Source organism: Loxodonta africana, chromosome 6 (assembly GCF_030014295.1).
Source record: "Loxodonta africana isolate mLoxAfr1 chromosome 6, mLoxAfr1.hap2, whole genome shotgun sequence".
NCBI classification, from domain to species: Eukaryota; Metazoa; Chordata; class Mammalia; order Proboscidea; family Elephantidae; genus Loxodonta; species Loxodonta africana.
This window is the reverse complement of record NC_087347.1, coordinates 77,857,019-77,874,972: the sequence shown is the minus strand read 5'-3', so window position 1 is coordinate 77,874,972 and position 17,954 is coordinate 77,857,019. Positions and strand designations below refer to the sequence as shown.

At 41.2% G+C, this 17,954-nt stretch overlaps 1 protein-coding gene across 5 annotated transcripts in view; it reads left to right on the top strand.

Annotated features, from left to right (window-relative positions):
- Positions 1-17,954, top strand: part of NOSTRIN (nitric oxide synthase trafficking) — a 56,808-nt gene that overhangs the window by 11,301 nt on the left and 27,553 nt on the right. For all 5 annotated transcript variants that reach the window (XM_023542867.2, XM_023542866.2, XM_003405809.4 and 2 more), the window contains 5 exons: positions 1,382-1,467; positions 13,594-13,677; positions 16,515-16,577; positions 16,778-16,859; positions 17,629-17,691. In XM_023542867.2, coding sequence (XP_023398635.1) covers positions 1,382-1,467; positions 13,594-13,677; positions 16,515-16,577; positions 16,778-16,859; positions 17,629-17,691 — 378 coding nt within the window. The remainder of the gene's footprint in view (positions 1-1,381; positions 1,468-13,593; positions 13,678-16,514; positions 16,578-16,777; positions 16,860-17,628; positions 17,692-17,954) is intronic.

Sequence of the window (17,954 nt, the reverse complement as noted above, 5' to 3'; positions counted from 1 at the left end):
TCAGAATCAATGCCACGCAATTGATTGCTGTTTTTTAATTAGGTGTTATAAGAAAAAATAAAAGGCTTGGGGGGAAATTTGGTGAAAATGTTTAGGTAACATACCAAAAACCAAACCCAGTGCCGTCGAGTCGATTCTGACGCATAGTGACCCTATAGGACAGAGTAGAACTGCCCCATAGAGTTTCCAAGGAGCAGAAGTAAACAAAAAAATTGAACGAGTTCCTTTACTGCAGGATTTCTCACAATTTTAAAATGTTCACCTAAACTTTTCCACTGTATCTTCAAGGGGAGAAATAAGACCTTAGTAATAGCATATCATTCATATATGACAAGATTTACTTGTAGGAAATAAAAATTAGAAAGCTTGGTTGCCAAGTAGTGACTTTACTCTCATGACCCTCATAGGAGGATCATTTCTTCATGACAGAGGCCACAAACTGGAATCCCCCTACAAGTGTGTTTTGTTTGCTCTGCTGAGAGCTTTAAAATTTGTGAATTGTCCACTGTATGTAACTTTTAAAAATCTTATATCAGATACAAATTCTGTGTTTAGCTTTTTTAGAGAAATTGGGAGATCTGGCCATTCTGAGCCTCATTTCCGTCTAGCAGTGGTGGGCCACTGCAGCCTCTCCAGTCCCCTGTCCCCACTCTGCTCTTCACCAATTCAAGGGCCTCATGGGCACCTGCAGGCATTGGAGTTTGCAAACCCTGTTTTGTTGTTGTTAGCTGCTATAGGGTCGGCCCCCAACTCATGGAGACCCCATGCATGAGGGGATTGGGTTGTTGTGTTCCATAGGGTCTTCACTGGCTCATTTTTGGGAAAAGGTCACCAGACCTTTCTTCTTAGTCAGTCTTAGACTGAAAGCTTTGCTGAAACCTGTTCAACATCACAGTGACACTCAGGTCTCCACCGATAGACAGGTGGTAGCTGTGTTTGAGGTACATTGGCCAAGAATTGAATTCACATCTCCTCCATGGAAGGCGGGAATTCCAACGCTGAATTACCACTGCCCCCATAAACCCAGTTGTAGGGGACACAAAATGGTGACAGAATGTCCTTTAGAATGTGCATTTTGACCTTCCTGGAAACAGTAGGGGTGACAGGAAGCCAGACTCCAAATGCACCCCATTGCTGAATTGTTTGCATCTGGTCTAAGGAAGCAGCGGTTACACCAGCGTTTTTTTGTTTTTAAGTTCTTTTTTTTTTAGAATCATATCCAGGCAGGAGAGCCTTAACCTTTATTTTAAAAGCTCATCCCAAAGAAGCGCATCCTCATAGGCGTGACAGCCATCGTTACAGCAGCATTCTGGATTTATAGCAGCTCTGTCTTTGGAAGTACTTATTAACTCTCCTGTGCCTTTTTTTTTTTTTCCCCTAGTATAATAAAGTATACAAGAACCTAAAGGAGTTTTCTCAGAATGGAGAGAATTTCTGCAAGCAGATCACATCCGTTCTTCAGCAAAGGTACAAAATGCACATTTGCAATAAGGGGTACTTTCTCTGGTTGTAGCGATGTGACTGGAGGAATGACTACCGGCTGTCCTCCTTTCCAGAAGGTGGTGTTATATTTTGCTACTTGAGAGACTGGTTTGAAGAATGATTCTCCTCTATTGCACATTTATCGCTTGACTATCATAAAACTTAGGGTACAACTGGAGGTAATTCTGCTTGGTGTCAGGTGTCCTCTGGTTCCTCAGGCTGAGTTTACCCTCCCTTCCTGGGGGGCCACACTTGTACCTGACGCAGATGCCTTATTGCCTTTCTCACACAGATGGCAATTATCAGTTTGCATTTCTGTCTCTCTTATCTTACTTGTCTTACTTATCTTTGTATGCTGTGCTTTTAGAGCTTGGCCCTTTAGACTTCTTCAGTTAATGTCTCATGATTGAATAGATGGATAAGTGAAAGGTCACCGTTTTCAGTATCACCTTTCCTGGTACATCTTTTACAGATCACGTGCAAAGCGATTTCTTAACTCAGTCAAGAAAGTTATAAAACACCCTCCTGAAAATTAGAAAGCCCAAGGACTGAACAAGATATAAAGGGTCTTTTCAGCCATTTCCCTACCTCTAGACAGCTCTGTAACCAAGTACTCTAAAGAGATATTCAGAAGAGACTGTTTGTTCTTTTAGGGTAACCCATTTCAGATATAAAATACTGTATGTGTGCCAGAAGAACAAAGACACATGGGTGGATCGCTTCCTGCACTAGTATGTCTAGAGCAGAGGAGAACATTAGCTTCATCAGGAGCAATGAACGAGGCCAAGAAAAGATACAGGAGAGATCAAATAGGCTTTTATAGAGAAAGTAACTGGGTCTGTCAAAGGGGGTCAAAAAGAAAAAAATTAAAAATATAAAATTAATTCCTAATAGCCAAACTACTTCGATTCCATGAAAGAGGGAGGACCAATCTGGGAGATAATTTCTTCTATAAAACTTGTGTAAGTTTCATTTCCTGTGAGTCTCGGTCTCAAAGGAAATTATTTAAAATAAGAGAAGTTAACTGTTATAACAATTCAACTATTACCTGGATAAGGAAGTAACTCCCTCCTAGACTTCTGAAAGAATCTATCCATGCATTAGCCATGTAGGCCGATAGGACCTGGGCTGCAGTCATCTGGGCCTTGAGTATCTGGCATCCATGTTCAAAATGAGTTCCTGGTGTACCACTGTGAAGATAGAAGGCAAGGGATTAAAAAATGCCTGCTGGTAAACAGATGCAACAGTGAACTGAATAAATATTGGTTGAGTGACTGCTCAGAAACTGTCCCCTGGTATTTCCCTTTTCAGATCACGTCACATCTCCACCCTACCACAGTTCCATCTACTTTGTTTATACATCAGTCTTCATTTCGTACTGGCTTCTCTCTTCAATTAGTTCCTAGGCCTATCATATGCCCTGTACCTATTAACATGCAACCCTCCCTATGTTCTAGAGTGACAGACATGCACCAATGAGGGAGAAACACTTGAGTAGCTAAAGATACCTCCCTTTATGATTTTACCTCCTTACAGAGCAGAATTTAGAATTTGAAAATATAAGGAGTACCAGGTCACTATGAGTTGACTTGATGGCAATGGATTTGGTTTGGTTACTCATTAGCAAAACTATTTGCTGGGATAAAAACTGCACAATGCATATACAAAAGAGAAATTTAATATTTTGCCTAGACCAAGAAAAATAAAAAAGCTATATATTAGGTTGTTTATACAATAGATGCAATAGTAACAGTTGTAAATTAATATTTATTTTATAAGGATCAGCACAAAACTCATTCCTCTGAGGTAGAAGTTAAAAAAGTCCCAAATGTCCAACTTTTCCAAGCTACTGTACCACTCCATCATCTCTTACATCAACTACACCCTATCCCCTCAGTCCTCTCCCTCCCTTCTTTTGGGTTCCCTAATTCACTGCAGCATCTCACAGAACTCACGAAACTTATAACGGAAATGGCTCATGTGGTTTTGGAGGCTGTCAAGTGCCAAATTTGTGGGTAAGACATAGGCTTTTCCGCACATGTGGCTGCAGGGGCAGACGAACCCAAATGGGTAGTTAGGACCACAGTCTGCTGGGTCACAAGGCTGTGGAAGCTGGTGAAACAGGTCACACAATAGGACGCTGGCCCAAGGGGCTGTAGAGGGCAGGAATCCCAGAACCGCCAGGTCAGACAGCAAGCCTCTGGCTCGAGTCCCAACAATCAGAGGTCAACTGATCATGAGCCGGAAGTGGGATCCAGATGCAGAGAGAGAGAGCCTCAACAGGTCATCTACACATATATCCTTGATGCAGGTCACGCCCCAGGGAAGGGCACAACTTGAGTAAGGGTGGAACTTGAGCCATGCCCTCCTGCAAGGCTGCGACACAAGACACACCCTACGCCAATGTTGCCTCATCAACATGTAGAGCTCAGGATCCAAAGCACATAAAATGGAGGACAACCACACAATACTAGGAATCATGGCCTAGTTCCATCACAGGTTCCATATACCTTATTTGCATAGTCCCACTCAATCATTGTGTGTGAATCGCAAAAACCATGGCTAGAAGGGCCAGATTAAGTAATTTATTACAAAGAAATTTGTTATCTAATCTTATACAATTAAGTCATTTCCTCCTTAATCAAGATGCCATTTTTACATTGCTTTATGTTCATTCCTGATAAATCTTCATTTATCAAAGTCTCCTCACACTTGAGCTTTAAAGAGCATTCCTCTACTTATTCAGCTCTTTGATCATGTAGTTAACCTGAAGGATGTTTGCCTGCATCAAAAGAGTTTGTATTTTGGGAGAATTGTTTTCTAATGGACACAAAACCTGTAGGAGTGGAGTTGATTCTGACCCATGGCAACCCCATATGTGTCGGAGTAGAACTGTGCTCCATATGGTTTTCAATGTCTGATTTTTTCAGAAGTAGATCACCAGACCTTTCTGCCAAGGTACCTCTGAGTGGACTTGAACCTCCAGCCTTTTGGTTAGCCGTCAAGTGTGTTAACCATTCGCACCCAGGAACTCCAATGGACACAAAGACTCTTGTTAATCTGACTATGCAGCACATTGTATTTTTTTAGACTGCATTTTTTCCTGTCAGCCGGCAAAGTCAGAGGTTGCCTCACCTTCCAGGATTGGGTCGTGTCTTTCCCATGGGGAATGGTTTTGAAGTCACTTCCTCTTCCTACTGTGTTTAAACTGAGTTGACATAATAACCATATCACCAAGGATGAATGGTCACAGCATAGCTGGGATTACATTCTCCCATTTCTGTGAATTCAGTAACTACTCCCCTGGATATGAAAAAGATAAAAACTTGATCCCCACCAGCTATCTGGACGTGAGCCAGGGCTTCTTTTCCTCATAAATGGGTGAGCCTTACTACATATGAATCAATGTTACCTTTTCCTTTATGTCAGAAAAAATCTGGAAATTCAGCACCCTTTAAAAGAAACCATCCTGTTACTTAGGGCTATAGGCAAGTAGTAGGAAGCTCCATAAGATAAACAAAATGGTACTCTTGGAAGAAATATAGTGGGCATTTCCACTGAGGGTTATGATACAGAAAATTATGAAGGCAAATTCACTGGTCAGCACAATAAAAAACAGAGTAAGAGAGCACATGGGCTTCTTTGAATTAGGTCCCTGGGTGGCACAAACCGTTTGTGCTTGACTATTAACTAAAACGCTGATGGTTGGAATCCACTCAGCCACACTGTGGAAGAAAAGCCTGGAGATCTGCTTCCGTAAAAAAGATCATAGCCAAGAAAACCTTATGGAGCAGTTCTACTCTGTAACACCCAGGATCACCATGAGTCCATCAGAACGGACTCCACTGGAACAGATTTGGTTTTGGTTTGTGTCTTAGTTATCTAGTGCTGCTATAACAGTATCAGAAATACCACAAGTGGATGGCTTTAACAAAGAGAAGTTTATTTTCTCACAGTAAAGTAGGCTAAAAGTCCAAATTCATGGTGTCAGCTCCAGGGAAAGGCTTACTCTTGCTGTCAGCCTTCTCATCAATCTTCCTCCAGATAGGAGCTTCTCTGCACAGGGACACTGGGTCCAAAGGACCCGCTCTGCTCCTGGCACTGCTTTCTTGGTGGTATGAGTTCCCCCTCTCTGCCCACTTCCATTCCCTTTTTATCTCTGGAGAGATAAAAGGTGGTGGAGGCCACACCCCAAGGAAACTCCCTTTACATTGGATCAGGAAGGCAGCTTGGGTGAGGGTGTTACAATCCCACCCTAATCCTCTTTAACATAAAATTACAGTCACAAAATGGAGGACAACCATACAATGCCGGAAGCCAAGGCCCAGCCAAACTGATACACACATTTTGGGGGAGGCAGGGGACATAATTCAATTCATGACAGTTTGGATCTTTGAATTAGGAATCAATACAACAGCAATGGTTTTTTTGGCACAGAAAAGGCATTCAGTAAATACACGTAGATTAGATGAATAAGTAAATGAGAAGATAGTTAAGAGTTTTTTTTTTTTTACTGTTAAAAAAAAAATCTGCTTTATTAGAACAAGGCCTTTGCTGTCCTTAGATACTTACCTTTCCAGGCACTTTGCTTAAGAGTTGAAATGCGGTTCTGCTTAGCAGAGCTCTGCATTGGCATGTGGCAACCACAGGCCACATCACAATCAAGCCTCGAGTCCAGATAATGTTTCATTTCAAAGCTCAGCTGCTTTCTTCCATTTATTCTAAGTGGTGATGATAGAAATGTGCAGTTGTATTGAAACACCATTTTGCCTGTATATTCCGTAATTCATTGTCATGCCTAACTTCTTTTATCCAATTAATTGCTTCAGTTCCATTTGTCTACGATAGCAGATCAAGCTCATATTTAGCCAGAGACACATAGCAAATCCCAAAATACCTAATGCCAAAGTCATCAGGCTCACTGTAATACAATTACAGATCAGATTTAAAAATACAAAGGCGCATTCCCAGAAATTATTTGTGAGTGTTTGGCTCCTCACACCTTCCCAGCTAATGTTTAAACAGGCTTTGATGGGAAAATCAATTGCTCCTCTGTAAGGAAGCTTAAAATCAGGTTTTCAAAAGGCAAGTGCCATTGCTCTGGACATAAAACAAAAAGGGAGCAGGGGTAGGAGAGTGTAGCTGGCCATTTGTTCTATCAATGATCCATTGCAGACACTGTCAACAAACAAATGAAAAAACTGAAATAAGATTTTTGACAAATCTTCACCTTTTCTGTTCTACCCATTACCCTGGGTGATCTGAACTCTCACAGTTTCATCTCCCTTTTGCATATGGATGACAAGGCAAGATTTCTTAACTGTGCTTCAAATCCAACAGCCTGTTGGATGTTTCTATCTAGATATTCCATGGAATTACAAAGTCAGCATATCCAAAATAGTTTATCTGCTTTTCTTCAAAGCTGATACACCTCCTGGGTTTTTTACAGTGGTGACTGGGACCACTGCACACCCATCAAGCCTAATACCTGGGAGCCATCCATGACTTCTTCATCTATCCCATCTCATGACCAAGCCTTCCTAATTCTCTCCTAAATACCTGTTACATCCCTAGCTTTCTTTTTGTTCCATGGCCTGTCTTTTTTCTGGCAAACATATCTTAAACTGTTATTCTGTCCAAGGCTACTGTCTTCCAGTTGTCTGCACAAAGGCACCTGAGTGAGAGGATGAGTAGAGGCGGAAATCCAATCCACTTTCAACCCGATAGTCTTACACTCTGGCTCGGAGCTGCATCCATTCAGAGGGTGTCTTAGTTTCCCAGTGCTGCTGGAAAACATATACCACAAGAAGAGGAGGCTAAATGTCCAAGTCAGGGTCTCAGCCATGTTAATTCCTTCCCTGTGGGTAGCCCCAGGTGTTCCTTAGTTCCTTGTGTTCCTTTGCTTCTAGACAATCCTTAAATGGTGTCTATCTTCCCCTGTTTGTGTCTCTATGTCCGTTCTGCTCTTTTTATAACTCAAAAGTGATTTGATTTAGAACCCACCCTACTTGAGTCTGGCCTAATTTACATAACAAAGAAAGCCCTACTTTCAAACAAGATTGTATTTACGGGTATATTAAAAAACAAAATCGTCATCAAGTTGGTTGCAACCTATATGACAGAGTAGAACTGCCCCATATGGTTGGTTTCCAAAGAGAGTCTGGTGAATTCAAACTGCCGACTTTTTGGTTAGCAACCATAGTTCTTAACTGCAGTGCTCCCAGGGATCCATTTACAGGTATAGGGGCTGGGATTTCAATACATATTTTGGGCAGACACAATTCAGTCCATAACAGAAGACTTCCTTTACCTAAATCAAGCAAAGTCGCCTCAAATTCCAAGTTGGCTGGAGCCTCTGTCTCTAATGAATCTTTTATTCTGCGGCTATGACCGTCTTTAAGAGCTCTTCAAAAATGTCCCTGGGTTTTAAGATAAAATTAAGACTTGGAGGAAGACTCATTAACAACCTGCGTTATGTAGATGACACAACCTTGCTTGCTGAAATTGAAGAGGACTTGAAGCACTTACTAATGAAGATCAAAGACCACAGCCTTCAGTATGGATTGCACCTCAACATAAAGAAAACAAAAATCCTCACAAATGGACCAATGAGCAACATCATGGTAAACAGAGAAAAGATTGAAGTTGTCAAGGATTTCGTCTTACTTGGATCCACAATCAACAGCCATGAAAGCAGCAGTCAAGAAATCAAAAGACGCATTGCATTGGGTAAATCTGCTGCAAAGGACCTCTTTAAAGTGTTGAAGAGCAAAGATGTCACCCTGAAGACTAAGGTGCACCTGACCCAAGCCATGGTATTTTCAATTGCATCATATGCATGTGAAAGTTGGGCAATGAATAAGAAGGACTGAAGAAGAATTGACACCTTTGAATTGTGGTGTTGGCGAAGAATATTGAATATACCATGGACTGCCAAAAGAATGAACAAACCTATCTTAGAAGAAGTACAGCCAGAATGCTTCTTAGATGCAAGGATGGCGAGACTGCATCTTATATACTTTGGACATGTTGTCAGGAGGGATCAGTGCCTGGAGAAGAACATCATGCTTGGCAGAGTACAGGGTCAGCGGAAAAGAGGAAGACCCTCCATGAGGTGGATTGACACAGTGGCTGCAACAATGAGCTCAAGCATAACAACGATTGTAAGGATGGCGCAGGACCAGGCAGTGTTTCATTCTGTTGTGCATAGGGTCGCTATGAGTCGGAACTGACTCCACGGCACCTAACAACAACAACAGTATTTTTTTAAAAGGATGTTTGAGATCTGGGCCCTGCCTTCCAATCCAACATGTCTCTCTTCCTCTCCCCAGGGTGCCCTTCCCTCTCCATCTTACTCAACCACCTGTAGTACCCCATCACAGGTCCCTGCATTTTGTACAGGCTGTATCCCCTTCTTGGCAAAACCTTCTTCACTTGTTGCCTGGATCCCTTCAATGCGTCCTTCAGGACTCAGTCATCACACGCTGGTGGCCTTCCGTCACCTCAGTTCCCAGTCTCAAAAAATTAGGTAGAATCAGCACTTACATCTACTATAAAGTGCTAGCTCAATTTTAAATAATCTCTCTTGGGATTATTTTTTTTTTTACCACTTTTTATAATTTTCTTTTATTTGAGGGGGATTCTCTAAAATTGATTACTTAGTCGCTTATGTTCTTACAGTTTAATTTGTGCTCTATCTAAAATATGGAATCTTATGCCACGTATTCTCCATCTCTCCTTTTATTCGAAAGCATAATGTGTTTTAAAATCTAAATCAAATGTTTTGTCTTTGATTTATTGGTAGGTCTTCATTATTACTAAGGAAAATATATTGACCTGCCTTCATGCTGAGAGGAAATTAGAATATAAATGGATTAAAAGTCAGTGCATACCATTTCCCTGGTCCAGAATCTTTAAAACTCACTGGAATATTCTAAGATAGAGTTACCTATCAAAAGATATAACCAAAACAAAAACCCAAACCCAGTGCCACCAAGTCAATCCCGACTTGTAGCAACCCTATAGGACAGAGTAGAACTGCCCCATAGAGTTTCCAAGGAGCGTCTGGCGGATTTGAACTGCCGACCCTTGTGTTAGCAGCTGTAGCACTTAACCACTACGCCACCAGGGTTTCCATCAAAAGATATATACGTCATCAATTTCACATGTGCCAGGAGAACTGATCTGAGAAGGGATGTCAACTAGTATCAGATAAGGTAATTTTAGAATGGCAAGGAAAGAGACTAGAAAATTAAGCACAGTGCAGTTACAAGTTGTTTCTGGTTATTTTAATGAAGGAATGAAAATTCCCAGTCTCAGCTTGAAATTAGCTCTGCTTCTCTCAACGCACTTTGCATGTGGTGCTTTTTAAGGTGGAAACCAGGATAAACCTGCTCCTTTCCAGGGACTGAGAAGAAACAAGTCTAAGGGGAGACTGCACAATGCAGCCTTAGGAAAGTACTGAGGTCATTTTCATTTCTATTTAGCAGGAACTCTGGAAGGCTATATTCTGCCTCATTAGACTGTAAACATGGACTAGTCACATTGCTAGCTCCCTGTATGATTGCCATTTGGACTGCGGACACTTATAAAATGGTGATTTTTCTCTGGGGAGGACTGTAACCATTCATATCTGTTAAGATGAAGACCATTTGAGGCCAGAGACCTGGGAGATTTTCAGTCCTGGGCAAACTGGCCAGAAAGGAAGCACAGTTATGTTACAGTTACAGATGCGCCCACACCCATCCTCCCTAACTGTATTTCATTTGCTTGTACTTCTGACTTACTGAGTGATCTGCTGAGGTTTTCAAAATGCCTGTTAGGTTTAAAATGCAATAGTGGAAGATTTATAGCCTGCTTTGCTTGATTGATTTGCACGCTGGTTCTAAAACCCTTTTGGGCCATCAATAAATGAAAGGCAGAGAGACATAGGACGCATTTGTGCTGTTCCAGACAGGCTGTGTCTGACATCCACCCAGCCCCAATGTGTTAGGTTGGTGACATTCACTATCAGGGTCCCCTTCTCTCCCACTTTTCCAGACCCTTAATATCCCCCATCCTGCCACCCAAAATGCTTTCCAACTTCACAGATGCTTTTCGAAGGGGTCCTGGAAGGCTCATTATGTATGCACTGAGGCTGCTGTGGATTCTAACTCTAGTTGCTATGCTACCAGGAGGTGTGGTGACTCAGAACACAGCAATTAAAAATGAAGTGAGAGGCTGTGTCAATTTTTTAAAGTACTTTTGTTTGATTTTCCTGAAATTCTCCATCTCTAGCCTTTACCTCACAATTCCAGAGGCCAGAGAGTAGAGTGGTTAAGCAAGGCAGGTTCTCCAGTCAGGCTGCTGGCTTCAAATCCTGACTCCGTCACTCCGTTCATGTGTGATCTTGGGCAAGTTGCTGAGTAAATGCTCTGTGCCTCAGGTTTTCCCCTCCAAGAAACTTCATGGGGGTTATTGAGGGTTAAGTGAGGAAATATACCTAAAATACGTAAAATGATGCCTGCACACAGTAAGTGACTGATGGACATTGCACGTTACTATTCGTGTGTAGGCAGAACATAGGTCAGTGTTATGGACTGAATTGTGTCCCCCCAAAAGATATGTTGAAGGCCTCACTCCGGTACCTGTGAATGTGACGTTGTTTGGAAATAAAGTTTTTATTTTGTTTTTGATGAAACTAACAAGGTATCATGCATTGAATTATGTCCCCCCCCCCAAAATCTATCAATTTGGCTGGGCCATGGTGCTCGGTATTGTGTGATTTTTCTATATAAAATTTTAAGTCCTGCCTCTATGATGTTAATGAGGGAGGATGGGCAGCAGTTGTGTTACTGAGGCAAGACTCAATCAACAAGATTGGATTGTGCCTTGAGGCAATCTCTTGAGATGTAAAAGAGAGAAGCAAGCAGAGAGACAGGGAGACCTTATACCACCAAGAAAACAGTGCCGGAAGCAGAGTGCATTCTCTGGACCCGGGGTTCCTGTGCAGAGAAGCTCCTAGTCGAGGGGAAGATTGATGAGAAGGCCAACAGAGAAGGAAAGCCTTCCCCTGGAGCTGATGCCCTGAATTTGAATTTTTAGCCTACTTTTTTTTTTTTAACTGTAAAGAAATAAATTTCTCTTTGTTAAAGCCATCCACTTGTGGTATTTCTGTTATAGCAGCACTAGATGACTAAGACATAAGGTCATACTGGAGTAGAATGTGTCCTAGTCCTAATCCCTGCTAGTCCAAGCACTGTTCTAGGTCCACAGATAGAGCAGTGAACAAAACAATTTCTTGACCCTCATGGAGCTTACATTCTAGGGGTATTCATAGAAGTACACTAAGAAAACAAATTACAACATGGCATAATGTAGCTGTAAGATCTAGGACATAAGTTAGGGGGTAGATAGTGATGGGAATGCCCTTAAAGACACTGTAGCCTCTGAGGAGATGACATTAGAACAGGACTCGTTGGGGATGGCGTGAAGGAGAAAGCCATGTGGTTACTTGGCACCTGGCAGAGAACACAGCAAGTGCAAAAGCCCTGAAGCAGGACAGAGTCTGGCCACTGAGCAGGAAGCAAGCAAGGGGCTGGCCTGCAGGAAGGGGATCAGAGAGGTATCCAGGGGTCAACAGATTATGCACAGGCTTGCGTGTCAATAAAAATCACTGCAGTCTTGAGCCTCTACTTCCTGCTAGGCTTGAGTTATTACCACTTTCTAATAATCACAGAATCCCTTTATTCCCTTGTAATCTTACCTAAAGCCACCTCACTGAATGGTAGAGTTCACCTGGAATTCTAGAGCATCCAGAATCATCAAAAGTGATGGTCTCTCCCAGCTTGCTACTAATGAACGCTATTTCTCTCTCCATCATTCAAAACATATTCCTAGAGTAAAGGAATCTTTTTTTTTTTTAAAGTGCAATGAGATATTTATTTACCATCTTCATGATTTTAAAATACTTACCTTAATTTTTCCTTATACTGGGCAAAGTCTGATAACAAATGTAGGGTTTCTGCACCTACCCCTTAACATGTATCTTACAGTGGTCTTCTTTCTTTCAAAAAGTGGTAAAAATCATTTAGAGCACATCTGTACCAACAGGAAAAGATTAAGAGAAATTTAGTGGTAGATCAGTAGCTCATAGTCTCTGGCATCCGTTTTACAAGACAGAGCTCTCTTCTTCCTGCTTGGTCTATAACATCAAGGACACTCTGGGTGAAAATGTGCAGGTTTTAAATCCGTTACTGGAGAGTGCTAAGATTGTTTCGCAAATGAAAAGAAGTCGTAAATAAATCTAAAGATATTTAATAAGACTTTCTGGTCCATATTAGGACAAAAAATATAATAAAAATTGGACTTAATTTCCTACATATTTAGTATCTTCAGTCAAAAGTGAGAAGACAAATAAGAATAAACCCTCATTTTAGCTAAATGCAGGCCTATGTAGAACAATTCCCTGGAGGCAAAATCATTTTAAGATGAGAGTGATTGAGCCTCTCCAAAAACACCAAAGAATTTGTTTTTGGAGGTCGTGTTCCAGACTCTCTGCTGATCTTGTCTTGAATAGAAAGTATTGAAAATTCTTTTTCTAAATCTGGCCTTGGCCATCTCGAAGCTTCCCTTTAGAAGGCTAAACCCCCCCCAAAATCAAATCTGTTGCCATCGAGTCAGCTCTGACTCATAGCAACCCTACAGCACAGAGTAGAACTGCCCCACCGGGTTTCCAAGGAGAGGCTGGTGAATTCAAACTGCCAACCTTTGGTTAGCAGCTGAGCTCTTAACCGCTGCACCACCAGGCTGCCCTTAGAAGGCTAGTGCTTGGTGAATTCAATCATAACTTATCTCTTTATTGCCAGCTATTGGAATCTAGAGCTTATCTGATTAGTGCTAATGTCCCAAGATACCTACAAAATTTTCTGTTCCTTATGGGTGTATAAGAAGCTTAAGTAAACAACTCTCTCCCTTCGTAAGAAGGGCATCCTTATGGTCAACAAATCATCTCCTCAATACATTTTCAGCCTGAACCCTCTTTCCTCTGTGTGTGGGGGCGGGGGGCAGGGAGGGGAAGTTTTGCTTGGTGTGGCCAGTGCATCCTATTTAATAACTACTCTTTGTTACCAGAGCAAACCTGGAGACTAGCTATGCCAAGGGACTTCAGAAACTGGCAATCAAGCTGAGCAAAGTATTACAGAGCACGAAGAGAAAGTAAGTATCATGGAAGAGGTAATGCAAAATCATTCTGGAAAATAATAAAAAGTGACCTATATGCAGTCTCTTCCTCTTATAACGTGACAGGTATATAATGTCAAGCATGACTTCCAGTTCTTGGGTGCTTACTATGTACCAGACACTGCTCAGTGATTATAGATACTCTCATTTAATCCTCACAACAACCCTTGAGAAGCCTTACTATTATTATTTCTATTGCAGATGTAGACGTGAGGCTTAAAGAGTTTAAGAAACTTTCTCGAGTTCACACAAATAATGCACCCTAGCGCTGAATTTACCCTAGGTCCTTATGACTTCTAAACTCACATTTATCATGGGCTTTGGTGATAATATTTAACTTGGGATGTAGTGCTATTGAGTCGGAAGGTCTTGGATTCGGGAAGTACGAAGCCTGCTTTACCTCTTACTCTGTGACTTCCATAAGTCGCCGGGACTCTCTGCACCTTGTTTTCCTCCGCTATAAAATGGAATAAGGAAATGTGCCCCATTGTGTATGTGTGTGTGGAGGTGGAGGGTGCATACTAAATGAGATAATATATGTAAACACCTTAGCACATTTGGTGCCCCAAAAAATGTTGGTCCACATTCTCCTGGCTATATTGCAGGACCAGGAATGAAGCAAATTTCTTCTTTTAAAGGAAATGGTCCATTAGTGATAATTTACTAATTATATACTAATTATTATTACTAATGCATGCAGACATGATCATAAACTTGGCAGTGCCGTTACAAAGGCCTCTTTTGATAGTAAGAGAGAGAGAAAGAAAAAAGAAGTCTCTGGAGTTCCAATTCCTATTCTTAGTCATCATCCATGACAGCAAATTATGGCTTTGAAATTGCTCTGACTTTTACCTTTATTTTTATTTTTAGGATAGTATTTTACTAGACTACAAAAGAGCCTGTATAGCACAGTGGTTGGTACAGATAGACTTTATTTAGGCTGCCCAAGTTTAAATTCTAACTCCACATACCAGGTGGGTCACCTAGGACATTTACTTCTCAGTGTCTTTTTAAAATGGAAATAAAACCTAGCTCATAGGGTTGCAGTGAGGATTAAAAGAAAGTACAGGAAGAAGATTTAGCAGACGACCTAGCACAGAACAAATATTCCATAAATGTTCATTATGATGTTGATTCTAATTATCTCCTTAAGAATGGGAGGTGTAGGGGTCTAGGGTTACATGTCTTATTACTGTTGTAACCCTAGCATCCATCATAGTACTACCAAAGAGTTGGCATGTCCATGTTTGATTAACTAGGCTTAGTACAACAATATTTAATAATAAACATTAATTGAATTTTTATCTATACTGAAATCTGATTAGGTATTTGTACAGAAATCCCAGATTATTTCGACCTTAAAAGGTCAGTGAGGTGAGGGCCAGAGAAATCAGTGATTTTTCCAAGGTCTCAAGGAAACAAGGGGAGCATCTGGATTCAGACAGACACAGGTTGGTGATTTCCAGCTTTCCTCGAAAGCTCCCCTGCGGGGTAAATGTCAGATTCTCTTCTGAACAAGGTACCTGGCTTCTTTTTTAAGTCAGTTTTATTGAGATTCAATGTCCATACAATAAAAATCTCTCATTTTAAGCATACAGTTTGATAAATGTTGGCATATGTATGTATCCGCGTAACCACCACCAGAATCAAGACCTAGACATTTCCATTACCCCTGTTATGGACTGAATTGTGTCCCCCAAAAATATATGTCAACTTAGCTAAGCAACTCAAGCCATTGGGAGGCAAAACCCCTGTACCATCCTGATTTGGGGCAGGGGTACAGGTTGGTCCTCTCCCTCCCTCACGCCGTCGAAGTTTACACAAGCCTCTGTCCCTGAGGTTAACTGATAGCAGGGCTTACTGTCCTGCCCTTTGAAGGCAGGCTGTATGGACTGCTGTGAGCTGTGCCATTTCTGTGGAGTACTAAGTGTGACTAGGGCTTCCCTTGTAGAGAAAATAGCATAGCACCTCCTAATTCTCCCACCAGGCTGCTGGGAAGAGGGTTGTGCCATCCTTTGTGTTAAATTAGAATACTTCTTAGAAGACCATAAAATATCTTAGTTGTTTTCCTAACAGCCAGCAGGAAACAGGAGCTGGAGCCTATCCCCAGGAGCAGCAAGCAGGATGTGACCAGGGCTCTAGAGTCCTGTCTTTGTTTGCTAGTGCTGCTGTAACAAAAACACCACAAATGTGTGGTATTTTAAAGAACAGAAATTTATTTTCTTACAGTTCAGGAGGCTAGAATTCCAAAGTCAGCGCACCAGCTATAGGGGAAGGCTCTGTTTCTATTGGCTCTAGGGAAAGATCCTTGCCTCTTTCGTCTAAAAAAACCCATCCAGAAACAGCATTAAGGCCACAGGTACAGGGGTTGCTATTCCAACCAACCCATATTTTGGGGGTCATAATTCGATCCATAACACTTACCTTCCCTGAGCCTCAGTTTCTTCTTCTGTGAAATGAGGAACCTGGGAAACATTGTCTTTAAAGCCCTTCTACCCCTAGCATCTTACCTCCCACCTGTTCTAAATGCCTTCTCACTCTCGGCTACTTTTCCCCACTGATTTTCTATAGAAGTGAAATGGAAAATAGACATGTAAATGAAAAATGACTGCAAAAAAGCAGTATAAATAATTACTATAGTGCACAGAAATATATTGATAGAATTTAATTCTCTGGAGAAATTGAAATTAGATTAGGGAAATTAGTGTAATTGCTACACACAGTGAATCAGATGCAATGCTTTATTTCTCAGAGTTGACTAGGAAAATGACAGCCACCCTTGCTCCCCCTTCCCCACCCGCTTTTGCCTGCAGCTGCCTCAGCATCGCCTGGACCTGGGCCTCGGAGGGCATGAAATCCGCAGCGGACCTGCATCAGTGAGTGATCCCACCGCCTGACTCCCAGCCCAAAGGGAACTGTAAATATTTAAAGTGAATGCTACAAGGGTTTCATTTCAAACTTGCACTTAGTAGACACACCATAACACACCATTTTATTGCCCCCCAAAATAATTTGGAAAGTAGATGTAGATCCTAACGCTATGCTGGTGTGTCTTTTAATTATGTTCTATTCCCAGAAAACTTGGCAAAGCAATTCAGCTGGAAGCAATAAAACCGACTCATCAAGTCCTGAGTATGCAAGAGAAGAAAAGAAAAGCAGTGAGTCAGAAATGTTTCTTTTCTCCCCTATTGAAAGCAAGATTTCTGTCTTTGCCCGAAGGAAGAAAAGATGACCTAGAAGTAATGCTAGGCTTCAGGAATTTATTACATTAAAAAAAAAAAAAAAACCCAAGATTTATATACAAGGATGTTTGTTAGAGCCTTGTTTAACTGTGAAAAACTGGAGACTACTTAAATGTCCAGGAAAAAGGTTTTGCCCTAACTTACAACTGATCTCCCTGGAGGGTTGCCTAGATTCATTTTCATCCCTATCATTATTATTACTGTCTCTTACGCTATTTAAAAGCAGAAAAAACCTTGTTATGATTAAGAATTCAATCTCTTTGAAATTAAAGTGGAATTCAGGGGCAGTGGAGACAGTAAAATTAGCAGTGCTAGGACTGTCATCCATCTTTATGGTGTTAAAGTTCTGCCACGGGGATTGATGTAGGAGGGAATGTGATGGGATTGGGAGGGATACCAACCATACAGGGTCCTCTCCCCACTCATTGCACACATTTGTGCTTTTCACATTCCTATAGATTAGAAATAATTATTTTACCAAAGGAATTTAGTCTAACACCTTGAACCCGTGCATGACCCAGAGATTCTTGACATAGGGTAAGGTACATTTCTCAGGAAATATGTCCACTGAAGGATTTTGAAAATCCCATGGCTTGTGGTAGTGATTGTGGCAGATTTATTAAGCCAGCACCATGACTCAACCAGAGAAAAATCAAAACATCTTTTTTTTTTTCCTCTTTATTAGCTTGATAACGAAGTTGAAAAGGCAGCAAATCTTGTCATTAACAACTGGAACCAGCAAATTAAGGCAAGTATTCACAAACATTTGCCTAAACTCAGTTTTTAGGATTGGTTCTTTTTGCTTTTGCAAAACATGGTCATGTATTTTACCGTTAGTACTTACAGGTGCTAACTTAAAAGAAAAATGCTTCCTCACCAGAGTTATTACATATATGTATCTTTCAACCAAAAGCATGGTTCTAAATTTGTTTATTATTTACAGCTAGCACAAAACATTTATTATGAGCCAAAGTGCTACATATTTACGTATTTGATCATCACAAAAACCTA